Source organism: Lactuca sativa, chromosome 5, assembly GCF_002870075.4.
Source record: "Lactuca sativa cultivar Salinas chromosome 5, Lsat_Salinas_v11, whole genome shotgun sequence".
In the NCBI taxonomy this organism is placed as follows: Eukaryota; Viridiplantae; Streptophyta; class Magnoliopsida; order Asterales; family Asteraceae; genus Lactuca; species Lactuca sativa.
The window spans coordinates 265,601,073-265,615,911 of record NC_056627.2 but is presented as its reverse complement, the minus strand read 5'-3'; the positions used below and the strand labels follow the sequence as shown (position 1 = coordinate 265,615,911).

The following is a 14,839-nucleotide window of genomic DNA, read 5'->3' as shown; positions in this document are numbered from 1 at the left end:
CTCGGCCAGAAAAGACCGATTTTCATTTATGCTTTTAAATATTTTCAGAGTAAATCCTTTTGATTTGAAAGAGTTGCGGAATTTGTTCCCAAAAACAAAACATGATAAAACATTGTTTACCGAAGCATTTCATAAAAGAAATGTATTTTCATTATAATCAAAACTCGGGGTGTCATGTTCCGATACAGACCAATAAGCATAAACGAATACATTACAAGTCATATAACAAATATAAACATATGCAGACTTGTAAACAAAACAACTTGATGGTTCATCCATCTCATGCCCTTCCGCCACTACCTGTAATACAATTTAAAACTGAGTGGGTCAGGCTTGGGAGCCTGGTGAGCATATAGGGTTTTCAACCCACAATAAATATCATATTTAATTTTCACCAACCAACAATAACCCAATTACCCATTCCCGTTATTCTCACTTTAATGTCCCTAAAACAACTAACATAAGGGACCTAGTCTAAGAATATTTCATCGGGGCGACAACACATGCTTCGGGGGTACCTCAGCAATATAAGTCAAATGAGGCAACCATGAGGGGGATGGAGTACAACGAATGAACACCCAAGTTCATTAACACCTACAGGTGGCGAACCTGCTAATGTTTCCACAAGACTGTCTAGAATAGCCTGTGGTCGTCATCTAAACTCCGCTAGATGACTCAATCAAACAACAACGAGGCCTCTCATCTGTTTATTACACACCAACTGTCTACCCATGTTCTACCCAACATATTAGTAGATAAAAATATACATTTATATACATAGTTTTAAAAAAAAACTGTATAGCATGCTTTAATCAACACATATATCACGTAACAGATGAGGCGCACACACACATAACACATATCTCATAGAGAAATGATCAGATCTATAAGATAGAAGAGAATGAATACACATTCACACATAACACAACCAAATATATACACATAGCACGTATTTTATATAAAATACTTCGTATTATTGTATTAGAAAGAAAATAACTACACACTCACTTGATCAGAAGATGATCCGACAGCACTACGGCTTATAGAAGTAGTATTCCTCAGCAGATCTGGAAGATCTCCTCGAAAATCGAACTTCTTGCGGGCAGAGCTTCGACTCGGGAACCGCACTTCTCGGGATCTTCGGGATCTCGGGACTTGCCTCGGGGCTAGAGTATGATACCGGGACTTCGGGATAGCTTCGGGGGTTTTTGCGCAGAGCTTCGACACGAAAATGAGAGGAAATTGGCAAAAGAACCCGGAACCCTCGCATCCTATTTATAGGAGGCTGGAAGCCTCAATTACGCGGGGCGTACAGCAGTACGCAGCGCGTACTGCTTCAAGTTCGTAAGCGCATGCGTCATCCGAAGCCACTTGCTGCGATGTCGACACCCTCGGAGTACGCGGGGCGTACTCGAGTACGCGGCACGTACCTCGGATCAGATCAATGACTCGTTTCGGATAATGCTTCCGAATTTTGATTTAAATATAAATACAAAATGATTAATAAACTTCGGAAATTCATAACTTCTTCATACGAACTCCGTTTTCAACGTTCTTTATATCCACGGAAAGGTGAGACCACGCTCTACGACTTTCGTTTAGACTCCGTCGGCTAATTTTGACTTTATTTTTATTAATTATTTTTAATAGGCCGGGACAGAAACTTTCGTTATAAATTCATAACTTCTTCGTTTGACGTCCGTTCTCACCTAACTTTTTATCGTTTCGATACCAACAATGAGATCTTCGATTCTCATTTAGATTGCTTCGGCTAACAACCGCTCGATCTCAAATCGAGTAAAACAGGTTGTATACCGCTAAGCCGGAACTTCGATAAATCATAACTTCCTCATACGAAGTCAGATTTGGGCGTTCTATATATATTCGGAAACCTCGTTTCAATTACTACAACATTAACCAAATATATTAAGTTTATTTTACACTTAAATTTTGACGCTTGTTTTTATTCTTAATTAATCAAACCACATAATTAAGCAATTAAGCACAAAACAGATAATACTCAAATAATAAAATCTCATTATTTCAAAACGGGTTACAAAGGTTAACCTAGACTATTACATTGCTAAAAGTGGCAAGCCCGGAAACACAGGCGTTACAAAAGAGCATCAGATATAGGAACAACAGGAAGCAAGAAAACAAATGATAAGGATGCTAGCAGGCCTCTGTTGGAAGAAGTCACTTTTACTAGTTCTGGAACTGGTAAAAATGCAGGGGGGCAAAGGTATGGATTTGCAACCACTGCAAAGTCCAATACACAAGCTCGTATACTAGAATTCACACACATTTCTTTGGGGCTCAACCTGGGAAGACCGCAGAAATAAGTAGATGTCCGGTTATGATTAAGGACCGGGAGAAGCTACAAAAACTTTTGAGCAAGGTTAAAGAAGCCGAGAGCGGAGGTGTTTCAAAATCTTTAAAGAATTCTATACTTTCGAAAAAAGCAACATCAAGAAAAGGAATTGAGGAATCTTTTGGTCTTATGGAGCGAAATGCGGTTGACATGAAAATAATTAGAGGATTGTGTGCTAATGGTATCCCGTTTAACGTCTTGCGGAATCCACAATTTATTGAAATGCTCAATGCACTCAAGAAGGCACTGGAGGGATACAAACCTCCGTCTAGTGAAAAAGCAAGAACCGTTTTGTTAGATGAGTGTATGAGAGATGTTGAGAAAGACCTAACCCAAGTCAAAGATATTTGGTACACGCAAGGGGTTTCTATTGTTTCCGATGGGTGGTCGAATGTCAAACATAAGCCACTCATCAATGTTCTTGCGGTGAATGCCTGTGGTTCTATGTTTATGTACGCGGAAGATTTCTCGGGAGTCGAAAAAACAGGAGTGGAAATCTCTAAGTATCTTCTTGGAGCTATCGATGAGGTTGGACCGAGCAACGTTTTGCAAGTGGTCACGGATAACGCAGCTAATTGCAAAGCTGCCGGAAGAGAAGTCGAGAAGGTATACAAACATGTATTTTGGTCACCTTGTTGCGTACATACTCTAAATTTGATTTTCAAAGATTTATCAAAAGAATTTTTTTGGTTAAATAATACCTATAAGAGAGGGAAAACAATTGTCAAATACTTTCTAAACCACACTCAAGTGTTGTCAATTTTACGAGAAAATTCCACATTATAGTTGTTAAGGGTGGCTAAAACAAGGTTTGCATCTCACTATATTTTGTTTAAAAGAATCAAGGATTGTAGAGAGGCTCTTGCCACAACTATAGTCCTTAATTCTTGGAGGGAGTGGCTTAAAAATGGAGATGAAAATACAAAAGTTCTTGGTTTAAAAGTTGCGGATACAATCAAAGATGATTTGTTTTGGGAAGATGTAGACAATGTTTTAGCCATTACAAAACCCATTTTCCTACTCATCAAGTTTTGTGATGGGGAAGGTCCTAAAATGGGTGAGATTTATGAAAAAATGGATAACATGTTGGGGGAGATTAAAGACATTATGCAAGAAAATACGTATTCAAGCTATTACCCGGAAGTCGAGAAGATAGTGTTAGCTAGATGGGAGAAAATGACAATCCCATTACATTGTTTGGGGTTTGCATTAACTCCAAGATTTTATGATAGACAATATCTTCAAAAGTTAGCACCGGGGGGTATTCCAAGGAAAGCTCCAAATCTAGATAAAGAGGTTGTGATTGGTGTCATGAAAGCATTCCATAGAATGTCCGAAAATGAAGAGGAGGAACAAGTGTTACGAGAACAATTCGCAACATTCCATATGAAAAAAGGAATCTATTCCATGGCGGCAACACAAACGGATGCCGTGACAATGGATGCAATAGATTGGTGGTCAACATATGGAGCCGAAACCCCGGAATTAGCCGTGATAGCAAAGAAGGTACTTTCCCAACCGATTAGTAGCTCTTCGGCGGAAAGAAATTGGAGTACCTATTCTTACATTCACAATGTGAAAAGAAATAGGTTAAATTGCAAAAGAGCCGACAAATTGGTTTTCATTCACTCCAATATTCGACTCCTATCTCGTTTCTCGGATTCATATAAAGCAGGCCCATACAAAAAGTGGGACATGAATCCCGAAAACACTTATATTGAAGGCTCAAGTTCACGATTAGAAGAAATGTTTTGGGAGAATTTAGATGAAGACATGGAGAATGGGCAAAGAAAAAGACAACGCGTGGATTGAAGAAAACTTTTCTGTTATTGTTTTTTTGGGAATTCTGTTTTTTGTTTTTTAGTGTTGGAAACTTGGAAAACTGTTTTGATGTGTTGCTGGAAAATTGTTTTGATTTATTGAAGTGTTAGTTTGTTACTTAACTATTTTTTAAAGTAATTCTTGCTAAGAAATATTAAAATTATGTTATTTGTTTTCCTCTTAATGAATTTTGATGTAAATAATGGCTGGAACTTTTTATATAAACCATGGTTCATGGGTACACCGTACCGAAATACACGATACACCGTATCGGAACGTACCGGGACGTACCGAAATGAACCTACCCCCGTCGTATCCGATACGTCCTAACTGCCGAATCTCGTTCCCGTACCGGACCGTACCGCGAACTATGTGACTATGGTCAAATTTTTAGATGTTAAAGTTTGATGTGTTAAATTGTTGTAATTATTTAGATTTTTTTTAAAGTACATTGTTGTAATAGAACAAAAGGGTAGTATGGTCATTTTCATCATTCAACATAGTCAGTCAGATACATAATCAAACATCCAAGTTACGGAGCTAGACTCGATCAGAATTCTGACTCATCAACTTGTAACTCAATCAACAACCTCTAAGTTTAATAAGAAAAATCTAAACTCATTTTCTCAAGTTTGAGTGTACTATCATTACTTATGTAATTAATAGTCTCTATTAATTTGGTTTAGTTTAACAAAGTTACAATGAGTTTATATAATCAAACGGTGAATGTTAATCCCCAAAAACCATTTAGTAGTCTTCGATAACTTGTTTTATTAACTGTTTTAGGTTAATAAAGTTACAATGAATTTCTATAATCAAACGGTGAATGTTGATCCCCGAAAACCACAACGCCTCATTCAATGTCGAAATGTGTTTAGAAAGTTATCCTTGCTTCAACTCATCATCAAGTTGTAGCTAATAATTCTATACAAATCTCTTCCACTAACATTTTCCAGGTTGCCAGATCTCCTCAAGTTGTAGGACCATCCTTCTTACATTTTTGTTTTTTTCTTACACAATAACTTATTTACTAAAGTATTTTATTGTAGCTTTATAATACCATAAATTGATATATATGAAATAAAACAGACCAACCTTCTTACATTTTCGCTTTTTTCTTTAAAAACATTTTATTTATCAAAGTATTGTATTGTAACACTATAATACAATAAAATATGTATATGAAAAAACATTGTGTAAAGATTACTTCTCAATTTAAAAACTCTTTGATACTATATTATACATGCTATGACTTGTTTAAATTGACCTATTGTTACATTTAATCAAATAATAAGGGTTGTAGGACAGACTTAAGACAACCGAGTGTTAGATGTACTTAAACCAACTCTTATAGACCCCTAAAACACTAACTAGAGGCAATTTTTAGTCCAAACTAACATCGATTGTTTTTTACTATTTAGTACCAAATATAAATGTCAAATATTAAAGCTTCCAAAACACCATCTTCGTTTAAATGAAATAATCAAAATTATTGAATAATCACTTGGTTAGAGAAGCTTTTATAACCTAATAAAGCATCTCAACCACATAAACAAAAATATTTTGACGACTATTTAACATAAAAATGGTTTTTGTAGTCAAATCAATCTCTATAATGGTGGGTATTAGAAGTTTCTTGATTTCTATGATAAAAAAATATCCTAGAAAGCAAAAAAGTAACGTTTCCAGGAAAATAAAAATTCAATTGATCAAATTTTTTAAAAAGTACTATTCAAATAGTTCAAGAAAAAAATACATTCAAATGATGAAAAATTCTAACATAGAACCAACTTAGCTGGATATAGATACAAGACAATCTTTTATAATAATCAGACGGGATATATCACAAAGATAAAATTAAAGTATAAATTTATGAAAACCTCAAATTCTTTTACACAACTTGTGAGATTTTTGCCAAAAAAAAAAAAAGACAATTAGCAACAATGAGAAGGAAGTTCCCATTGTGAGATTTTGATGCAATAGTTGGATCGCAGATAGAGAATTTATCAATAAAAAGGGGGGGAGCATGTATGGAGAAGTTACTAGGAAACACCATCGATTGAAAAGTAAGAAGGGTTTCTCAGCGAAACTTCCATTGTGTTTGATTTTGGCCTCCCATGAATCAGAATAAGCACTCTGTTTCTTAGCTTATCTGGGATTATGAAGGCACACATCGAACCATTGTCCCAAAAGACTACTAACTGCCGATCGATTGAAAATCAAAATAGAATTACGAACAACTTACCGAATGAGTCAATGAGATTTGCAGGGTGAAAGGGTCGATGTTCATTGTTTGTTTATATAAGACTAGGAACCCTAAAAGGCCTTGTATAATAAGAAAAAAGGCCATGTTTCTGTTTCATATTTTCATGCTAAAGTCCAAGCCCAGTAATCCTGCCCATGAGAAACTAATTGTAATTTTTTTTATTTTAGCTAGTAGTAACAGTAAATTCATATCAATAATTGTAATTTTAGTCAACAATTTTCTATTGTTATCGTGTTTTTATTTTTGTTTTATAAATTTTCAATGATATTTATTAATTAAATTGTTTTTTCAAGAAAGTAATTGTTTGATCGATGTTATTTAAACTAAAAGAGTTATGATGTTTATATTTTATACGATTACGTCCAATAAATTTACTAACAAAAAATAAAAAATGAAAGCCGAAGCAAAGAGTAGGACTCTTAACATTACTCGATACATGGGAGACCGACTGTTTTTAAGTTAGTTTTGATTGCGGTTCTTACTTATTTTATGTCGCTTTATAAATCCCCCTTTGGGAATTTTGTTTAAGTTAGAGGCATACCTTGGTTAGTTGGATAAATGTTCTTTTAGACAAATCTCATGGAGGGTTGGAGTGAGTAGCATGTTTGTCTTAAATCGTGTTCTTTTTTTTAAGTGGGTGTGGATATTTTTATGAGAAATTAAATATTTTTCTATCATTTTTATTTTTTCTCCTACCATATCAAATGTTGACAAGTGGATTAAATGATTATTAATTTCATTAAATGTCTAATTAAATATGACACATGTCAACATTTGATATGGTAGGAGGAAAAATAAAAACAAATGGTAGGAGAATATTTAATTTCTCTATTTTTATCTACTCCTAAGTGTGTTTGGGTTTCAGTTAAAGGCAAGACATGATAATAAAGGTTATTGTTGGATTTTTATTTAAAAATATTCTAATTATACTGTCAAATTTGACATGATTAGCAAGGGAAGCAACTTTACATTTGAATAAATTAAAACCATTTTACTAACCGATTATCATTTTGCAAAGTTATAAAAGATTAAAACACAACCAAAGAATGAGAAAGTGTTCTAATAGAAGGTTATGTTTGGTTATAAAATGTCATTTAGGATAATTAATCTTAGTCAAAGTTGTAGTAGGTGTACCAAAGATTGTGTACATATAAATAACTCTAAAATCCAACTTCGTATGAAGAAGTTATGTTTTTTCGAAGTTTCGCAATTAAATTGACATGACTATGTGCGTCTTAAAAAGTAAATTTTAGATATGTTGCTTATTAGCCTAAGCAATCTAAACGTGAGTTATGGTAATCGTAAAATCGAGAGTGTACATATAGGTAATGCCTGAATCTAACTTCACATGAAGAAGTTATGATTTTTCGAAGTTTCAGCGCAACTGTGTTACCACATAAATCGAAATTCAAATAGGTTGATTGTTAGAATAAACAATTTAAACGAGACTCAAATATTTCTTGATTAGGAGTCTATCAATATAAAGACATTTGAGAATAGATGTTGTACGAAATATTTATTATTTTTATATGGATTTTAACACTCTAAGCATGTTAAAAAATATAACTTTAAAATGAAATGAGAATTAACTGACGGGGTCTAAAAAAATTTATAGACCTCATTGATAGTTACGCGCTGATATAAAAAACATCGAAAACGAAGCTCGAACGAAGCATATATGAATTTTTGAAAATCTGAAAAAATTTGCACGCGAATATTTGTGTGCAGGGAGCGGCGCACAGAGTGTCGCGGATGAATCTAGAGCTGACACATGGTAGCAAGGGGCATGAATGAAGTTGGTGTGCAGCGTGCCTACCTGTTTCCTATATATTTGTGTTGATTTTCCTTCCATTCTCCACACAAATCAATCCCAGTCTCTCTCAAACGATTTCTTAGCCAAAAATTCGACTTTTCGGACTTCTAAGTATTTTAGTTGGGCTCTAGAGTAGCTAGGAGCCCGACAATTAGAAGTTATTGGGTTAGAGTTCTGTCAGTATAATTTTCGGACTTGTGTCAAAAAAATCTTTGTAAGTTAAGCTACATTTATATTGTTTTAAGTGTAATTTCTATTTATATTCATAATAGTTGTTATGAATTTATAAATAAGATTTGTCAGTAACTCCAAGTCGGATTACTGATTGATGTACTTACGAGTGTGATATCTATGCTAGATTTAATGAGGTGTTTAAAGTGGGATTTCCAAACAGTATACTATATATACCAAACGGACCCTACCTCTGATGTGATCTTACCTGGTTGCTCCTTAAATGATAAATCTTCGTGTAGATATCGGTATTAGTGGGGAATCTAGACTATCATTAGTCACCATGAATATAAGACTAAGACTTAGTAATATTCATGCCTAGGTCACATTAAAGGAAAAGCCAACGTGTTAGGTGAAGTGTTTCCGAATTTATCAATCATCCACTTTTAACAAGTGAATGCATAGTTACTTTTAACTTACACATAAATACAAGTATTCTAAATGCTTAAATGTTATGTGTGTTGTTTAGTTGTGTTTTATATATATATATATATATATATATATATATATATATATATATATATATATATATATATATATATAACATGATATGACTATTACTTTATTGATCTCTATATTAATCATACTTACAAATAATTTGGTGGTGATGGGTTGTGTGCAATAATAGATGAGATGTTGTGATAGGATTGTGAAAGGTTGTGTGAAATAATAATTGGGAGGATGTGATAGGTTAGTAAAGGTATGTGCAAAATAATAAGTTATGACCTATTGTGCTTATCCAAAGCACTATCATACTGTTGTGCTCAACTAAAGTACTATTGTACTATTGTGCCTAGTCATCTAGGAAAATATTAGTTAGTAAAAGATTGTGCGTAATAACAAGTTGTGACCTGCTATGTTGTGACCAAAGTATTATCGTATTGTTGTGTTTACCCAAAGTACTATTGTACCGTTGACTTGTGCCCAAAGTACCATCGTACTGATGTGCCTAGATGTTTAAGGGATAGTAAATGACGATCGTTGTTGATAAAGATCCTTATGAGAGATCACTCGAGACCATTGTTTAAGGAATAGGAAATAAGGATAATGGGAATGGAAAACTGAGTTATATGATTGTTGAAAAGATATAATTAAAGATTAAAACATTGTGGGTTTAAAACCCTATGTACTCACCAAGTTTTTCAACCTGACCCACTCAGTTTTTTGTATCACAAGAAGCAGTACAAAGATTATGATATTTAAATCCGTTGAGATATTAAAGGAAATATACCACGTTATAAAAGATGTTGTAGGCTTGTAACCATTACGTTTATGCTTATGTTTCTTGTATCAGTGGAAAAAAAATTCATCGAAAATACTTTTTATGGGACAAATTCTGCAGTTATAAATATACATAAATAAAAAGGTCTTTTTTGACCTTGAAAATGGGGATGTCACAATTGGTATAAGAGCATTAGTTTAAGCGTACTAGGAATATTTTTAGAATTTCTAGACTTAAACTTAGATTGCTAAGAAATGATCGTGAGGTGTGTATCCATTTTATTTTAGGTAGTATATCTGAATTAACACGAGCACTATCTTAATTTATTATAAGATGTCTAATTTGTTGTTATGTGCTAAATGATTTATAACATGCTTTAGATTGCCTAAGTTGCTACTACTTCATTAGCTTTAAGGTCTAAATTGCTACTACTTAATTTATTATAAGATGTCTAATTTGTTGTTATTTGTTGTTATTTGTTGTTATGTTCTAAACGTTTAATTAGTGTATTATAACTGCATATAACTTTTCGGAGTGATAAAGTGAATTACGTGTCTAGACATAATTAAAATCATACATATATATATATATATATATATATATATATATATATATATATATATATATATAAGTAAACTCGCGTACCCTAAACGATGGTTAGGTATACAAATCGTCATGGTAAGAACACAACATGGACTAGGAAACGATGATGGAAACCAACAACCTGAGCCTCATGTGAATGAGCGTGCACCCGAAGACATGCCAATAGTTGAACCTCTCATGATGGAAGGAGTCCATACAATGATTCAGATCATGCTAGCCGTGAAAAAGGAGGAGATAAGACAACTGCTATGAAATAATTCGGATGAATCAACTGCACTAGTTGTGCAACTCAAGCTCAATGAAGAACGGTCAAAGGAAGGAAATTATAGTCGGACTGTTAGCCAAGCTGAACATGAAGGGTTAGGAGGAACAAACCTAACGAGGAAATTAAAAAAGATGAATACAAGGACTTCATGGCTTCCAAACCATCAAGTCTTTCTGATCCCAACACCAAGTTGTAGACTGGGTATTTGAAATGGAAATGGTATCTGGAAGTTGTGACTACAACAGCAGACAGAAGATTGTCCTCGTAGTCAAACAACTAAGGACCGGAGTGTTAAGTTGGTGGAAGTTATTGGCTGATACTATGTCGAAGGGAGAAGCCGCTAAGATGTATTGGGAGAACTTCCTTAAGGAGTTGAATATGTAATATTGCTCTAAACATGATCTTCTGGAGATCAACAAAAAAAATTAGAATATGAAGAAAAGAAAGATAAGTGTTAACGGGCATGTTGCAACTTTCACTGAGAAGATGAAGCTAGTTTCTAACTTGGTTCCTACCGAACATTCCAAAGTAAACAAGTTTGCTATCGGACTGCCAATGGATTATGGGCCAATGACGAAGCTAGCAGCCACTCTGAAAGCAGTCGTCTGGGCAGCTAGGAATATGGAGACCCTGATAAAGGAAAAAGGTATGGAGAAAACTGAAACTGGAGAGAAAAAGGATGTTTGAGAGATCTTCAAGGTCCGATCAGAAGAACAGGTTTTCAAAAATCGTACCCAATTATAAGAGGCCTGGGGACATCCAAGGAGCAAATTGGTGTGAAAAGTGCAGAAGGAAGCACTTCGGTCAATGCAAAGAATAAGTGACATGCTATAAATGTGGAAGCCCCGGTCACTTTGCTGATGAGTGCATGTACAATAGGAGGGTATCTTTTGAATGCATAGAAAAGGGGCATATGCAGAAGGGTTGTCTAAAGAGGAATGGATGCATAAAGCCAAATGTGCTACCAAAACCAAAGGCACGAGCATTCTAAACGACCCTGGAGGCAGCAGAAGATGAAGTGGATTAAGTGGACAAAGCTGCTTATCTGAAGTTCAAGCTACCAAGTAGTCATATAGTGTAACATCCCAAAATTCAAGCCCAAAAATTTCATTTTTGATTAATTAATTCATAAAACATTTATTACAAAATACTTAATAAATACATCATCTCAAACCAAGTACCATATTTGAAACCCACAACCACGAACAAATGTCATATCAGAGTACAATCCCAGAAAACACCGTGCGGAAATCATATGCGAGTGTGTGTGTTGCCATGCTACGTCGCCAGCTCCTTCCCCTTGGATGCAGAGGTACCTGAATCTAAAAACTGAAACTGTAAGCACAAAGCTTAGTGAGTTCCCCCATCATACCACATATCATACAATACCATCGGTATCTTTCAACCGGTAATCATCATCGGTATCTTTCAACCGGTAACTGGGGACTATTCCACCCCCTACCAATAGCATATAATACCAAGTATAAACACACATTCAGACATATCCGGGTACTGACCTACCCCTTGGTCCTACGGACAATTATCTTCTAAATACTCCTCAATGGCGGGCCGGCATTGTGGCCTTAGACCCACCCCTACTAGAAGGTAACTCACCTCGTAGCTGCTGAACTATGCGGGAATCCTCTGACTGTTGCCACTACTGCTCCGGAAATCCTCCGGCTAAAATTCCCACAAAACACTTAGTCAGAAACTGACATCTACCCTTAGGGTAAAATGACCATTTTACCCCTTGACCAAGTCAAAGTCAAAGTCAAAGTCAACTTCCAGTTAACCTGACTCGCCGAGTTGACTCGTCAACTCGCCAAGTCCCTATCCTTTCATCAGACCTCATACCCGTCTCTACTCGTCGAGTTAGGCGATGACTAGACGATTTTTCCTTCTAAATGAACATCGAATGAATCCACATCAGACTCGCCGAGTTGTATGAACAACTCTTCAAGTTCATCATCGACTGATACTCATGCCCTGACCTGACTCGCCGAGTTGTATGAACAACTCGTCGAGTTACTCTTCATCCTATGAACACGTTTTGTCCTCGACTCGCCGAGTTGATGAACAACTCGTCGAGTTCCATGAAGATTGCCTTGGACTCGCCGAGTCCGTTCATGCACTCGCCGAGTACCATGAATTCCCATAACACTTTGCTTAGTCCAGAACGTTGGGTCACTCCCCGGGACTCCCTAAAACCCTTCCACACTCAACTGGTCCTTACGACCCTCACTGATATGGGACCAAAACCCTTGGACTCCCTGAGTCCAGGAATGGACTCACCGGGTCTAACACATTCCTTACTAAGAACTTCGATTTATGATGTACAACACTTAACCAAATGATAGATCCAGGCCCCTAAACTCGATCTAGCACGTAAAGCTACAAACTTTACGTGCATGCATGGAACATTAGAGCTTAAAAGGCTCTAGAATGGTTCTTTTGTTGCATGGGGCCTTCCTTGGTGCAAAAAGCAACCTAGATCTGATATGTGGCTCATAAAATGACATACTACAGAAGCCCAAACCCCCAACCATGTTTGGAAACATGGTTGGCCACCAAAAATGGCTTATAAAGCCCTAAATCACCCCAAAGAGGGATCTAACAAAAGAATGAGCAAGGTTCAGACTTTATACCTTCCAAATACTGCAAATGATGAACCAAACTCGAATCCTTCAGTCCCCTCTTGATCCTTTTATGCTCTTCCTTCTTCCTTGAGACCAAAACTCACAAGAATCACTCAAAAAGCCTTAGATCTTCACAAAAACGCCTAGGGTTTGCTATGACAAGTGTTTGGGAGCACAAAGGGGGAAAGGAGGCTGCAAAAGGTCGTTTAAATAGGGTGCAAACCCCTGGATTAGGGTTTTTGCCCAAACAACGGCTACTCGTCGTGTCCGGGACTCGACTCGCCAAGTCCGCGACTTAAACCCCGCGCCTCATCCCGCTTTTACTCGGCGAGTCAGCCCTTCGACTCGCCGAGTCCAAGGCCAAAAGTGCAAAAATAAAGAAGAATTAATAACAGAACACATACCAAGAACCAGGTGCTACAAATCTTCCCCACTTATTTTAGACTTTGTCCTCGAAGTCTGCCGCTCGATCGTGAAACAGCTCAGGGTAGTGCTCCGTCATCTCACCCACCGGCTCCCAAGTCCACTCTGACCCCTTCCGGTGTTGCCACTGCAACTTCACGAGTTCTACTCTTTTGTTCCTCAGATCCTTCGACTTCCGGTCAAGGATCGCCATAGGACGCTCGATGTAATTTAGGCTGCCATCAACCTGAATGTCCTCCAAGGGTACCACCGTCGTATCGTCCACTAGGCACTTTCGCAACTGAGAGACGTGAAAAGTGTTGTGGATCTGGCTAAGCTCGGCTGGCAGATCCAGCCGGTACGCCACCTTGCCCACCCGGGCTACAACCCTGAACGGTCTGATATACCTTGGGCCCAACTTGCCTCGCTTCCTGAATCGGATGACGCCCTTCCATGGCGACACCTTCAGGAGAACCATATCCCCGACCTGGAATTCCAGGTCTGATCGGCGCTTGTCGGCATAACTTTTCTGCCGACTCTGAGCAGTCTGAAGCCTGCTCCGGACCTGCTGAATCTTTTCCGTCGTCTTGAGCACTACTTCGGTGCTCCCCATGACTCTCTGGCCGACCTCGCCCCAACATATCGAGGTCCTGCACCTCCTCCCATACAACATATCGAAGGGAGGACGATCGATACTCGCATGATAGCTGTTATTATACGAGAACTCCGCCAACGGGAGGTAGGTATCCCAACTACCTCCGAAGTCTAAAACGCAATCTCGCAACATATCCTCCAGAGTCTGGATGGTCCGCTCGCTCTGGCCATCCGTCTGCAGGGTGAAAAGCAGTGCTAAAATGCAGACGAGTACCCAGATCGTCATGAAACCTCTTCCAAAACCTGGAAGTAAACCGCACGTCTCTGTCTGAAATCACCGAAACTAGCACTCCGTGCCGCGCCACCACCTCCCTGATATAGATATCGGCCAATTTCTCGGCCGAGATGCTCTCCTGAATCGGAATAAAGTGGGCGATCTTGGTCAATCGATCCACGATGACCCATATCAAATCCATCCCGCGCGCGGTCCTGGGAAGTTTCGTGATAAAATCTATCGTAATATCCTCCCATTTCCACAGCGGGATATCCAACGGCTGCATCTTGCCGTGTGGTCTCTGATGCTCGGCCTTGACCTTCCTGCAGGTCAAGCACCGC

At 37.4% G+C, this 14,839-nt stretch overlaps 1 protein-coding gene and 1 non-coding gene across 2 annotated transcripts; one reads left to right on the top strand and one right to left on the bottom strand.

Annotated features, from left to right (window-relative positions):
- The first annotated feature begins 2,356 nt into the window (after positions 1-2,356).
- LOC111878339 (uncharacterized) lies at positions 2,357-4,183 on the top strand. The gene is made up of 2 exons (XM_023874850.1): positions 2,357-2,977; positions 3,158-4,183. The coding sequence occupies exons 1-2, from the start codon at positions 2,357-2,359 to the stop codon at positions 4,181-4,183; spliced, it is 1,647 nt and encodes a 548-aa protein (XP_023730618.1).
- Positions 4,184-6,216: 2,033 nt separating this feature from the next.
- LOC111878885 (small nucleolar RNA snoR83) lies at positions 6,217-6,351 on the bottom strand. The gene has a single exon (XR_002845968.1). It is a non-coding gene; the product is annotated as a small nucleolar RNA snoR83 (small nucleolar RNA).
- Positions 6,352-14,839: the final 8,488 nt, after the last annotated feature.

Excerpts from the sequence above, each read along its gene's own strand:
- LOC111878339 (XM_023874850.1), top strand. The coding sequence starts at position 2,357 with ATGATTAAGGACCGGGAGAAGCTACAAAAACTTTTGAGCAAGGTTAAA. Across the intron at positions 2,978-3,157 it reads CCGGAAGAGAAGTCGAGAAG|TTGTTAAGGGTGGCTAAAAC; the intron begins GTATACAAACAT and ends TCCACATTATAG.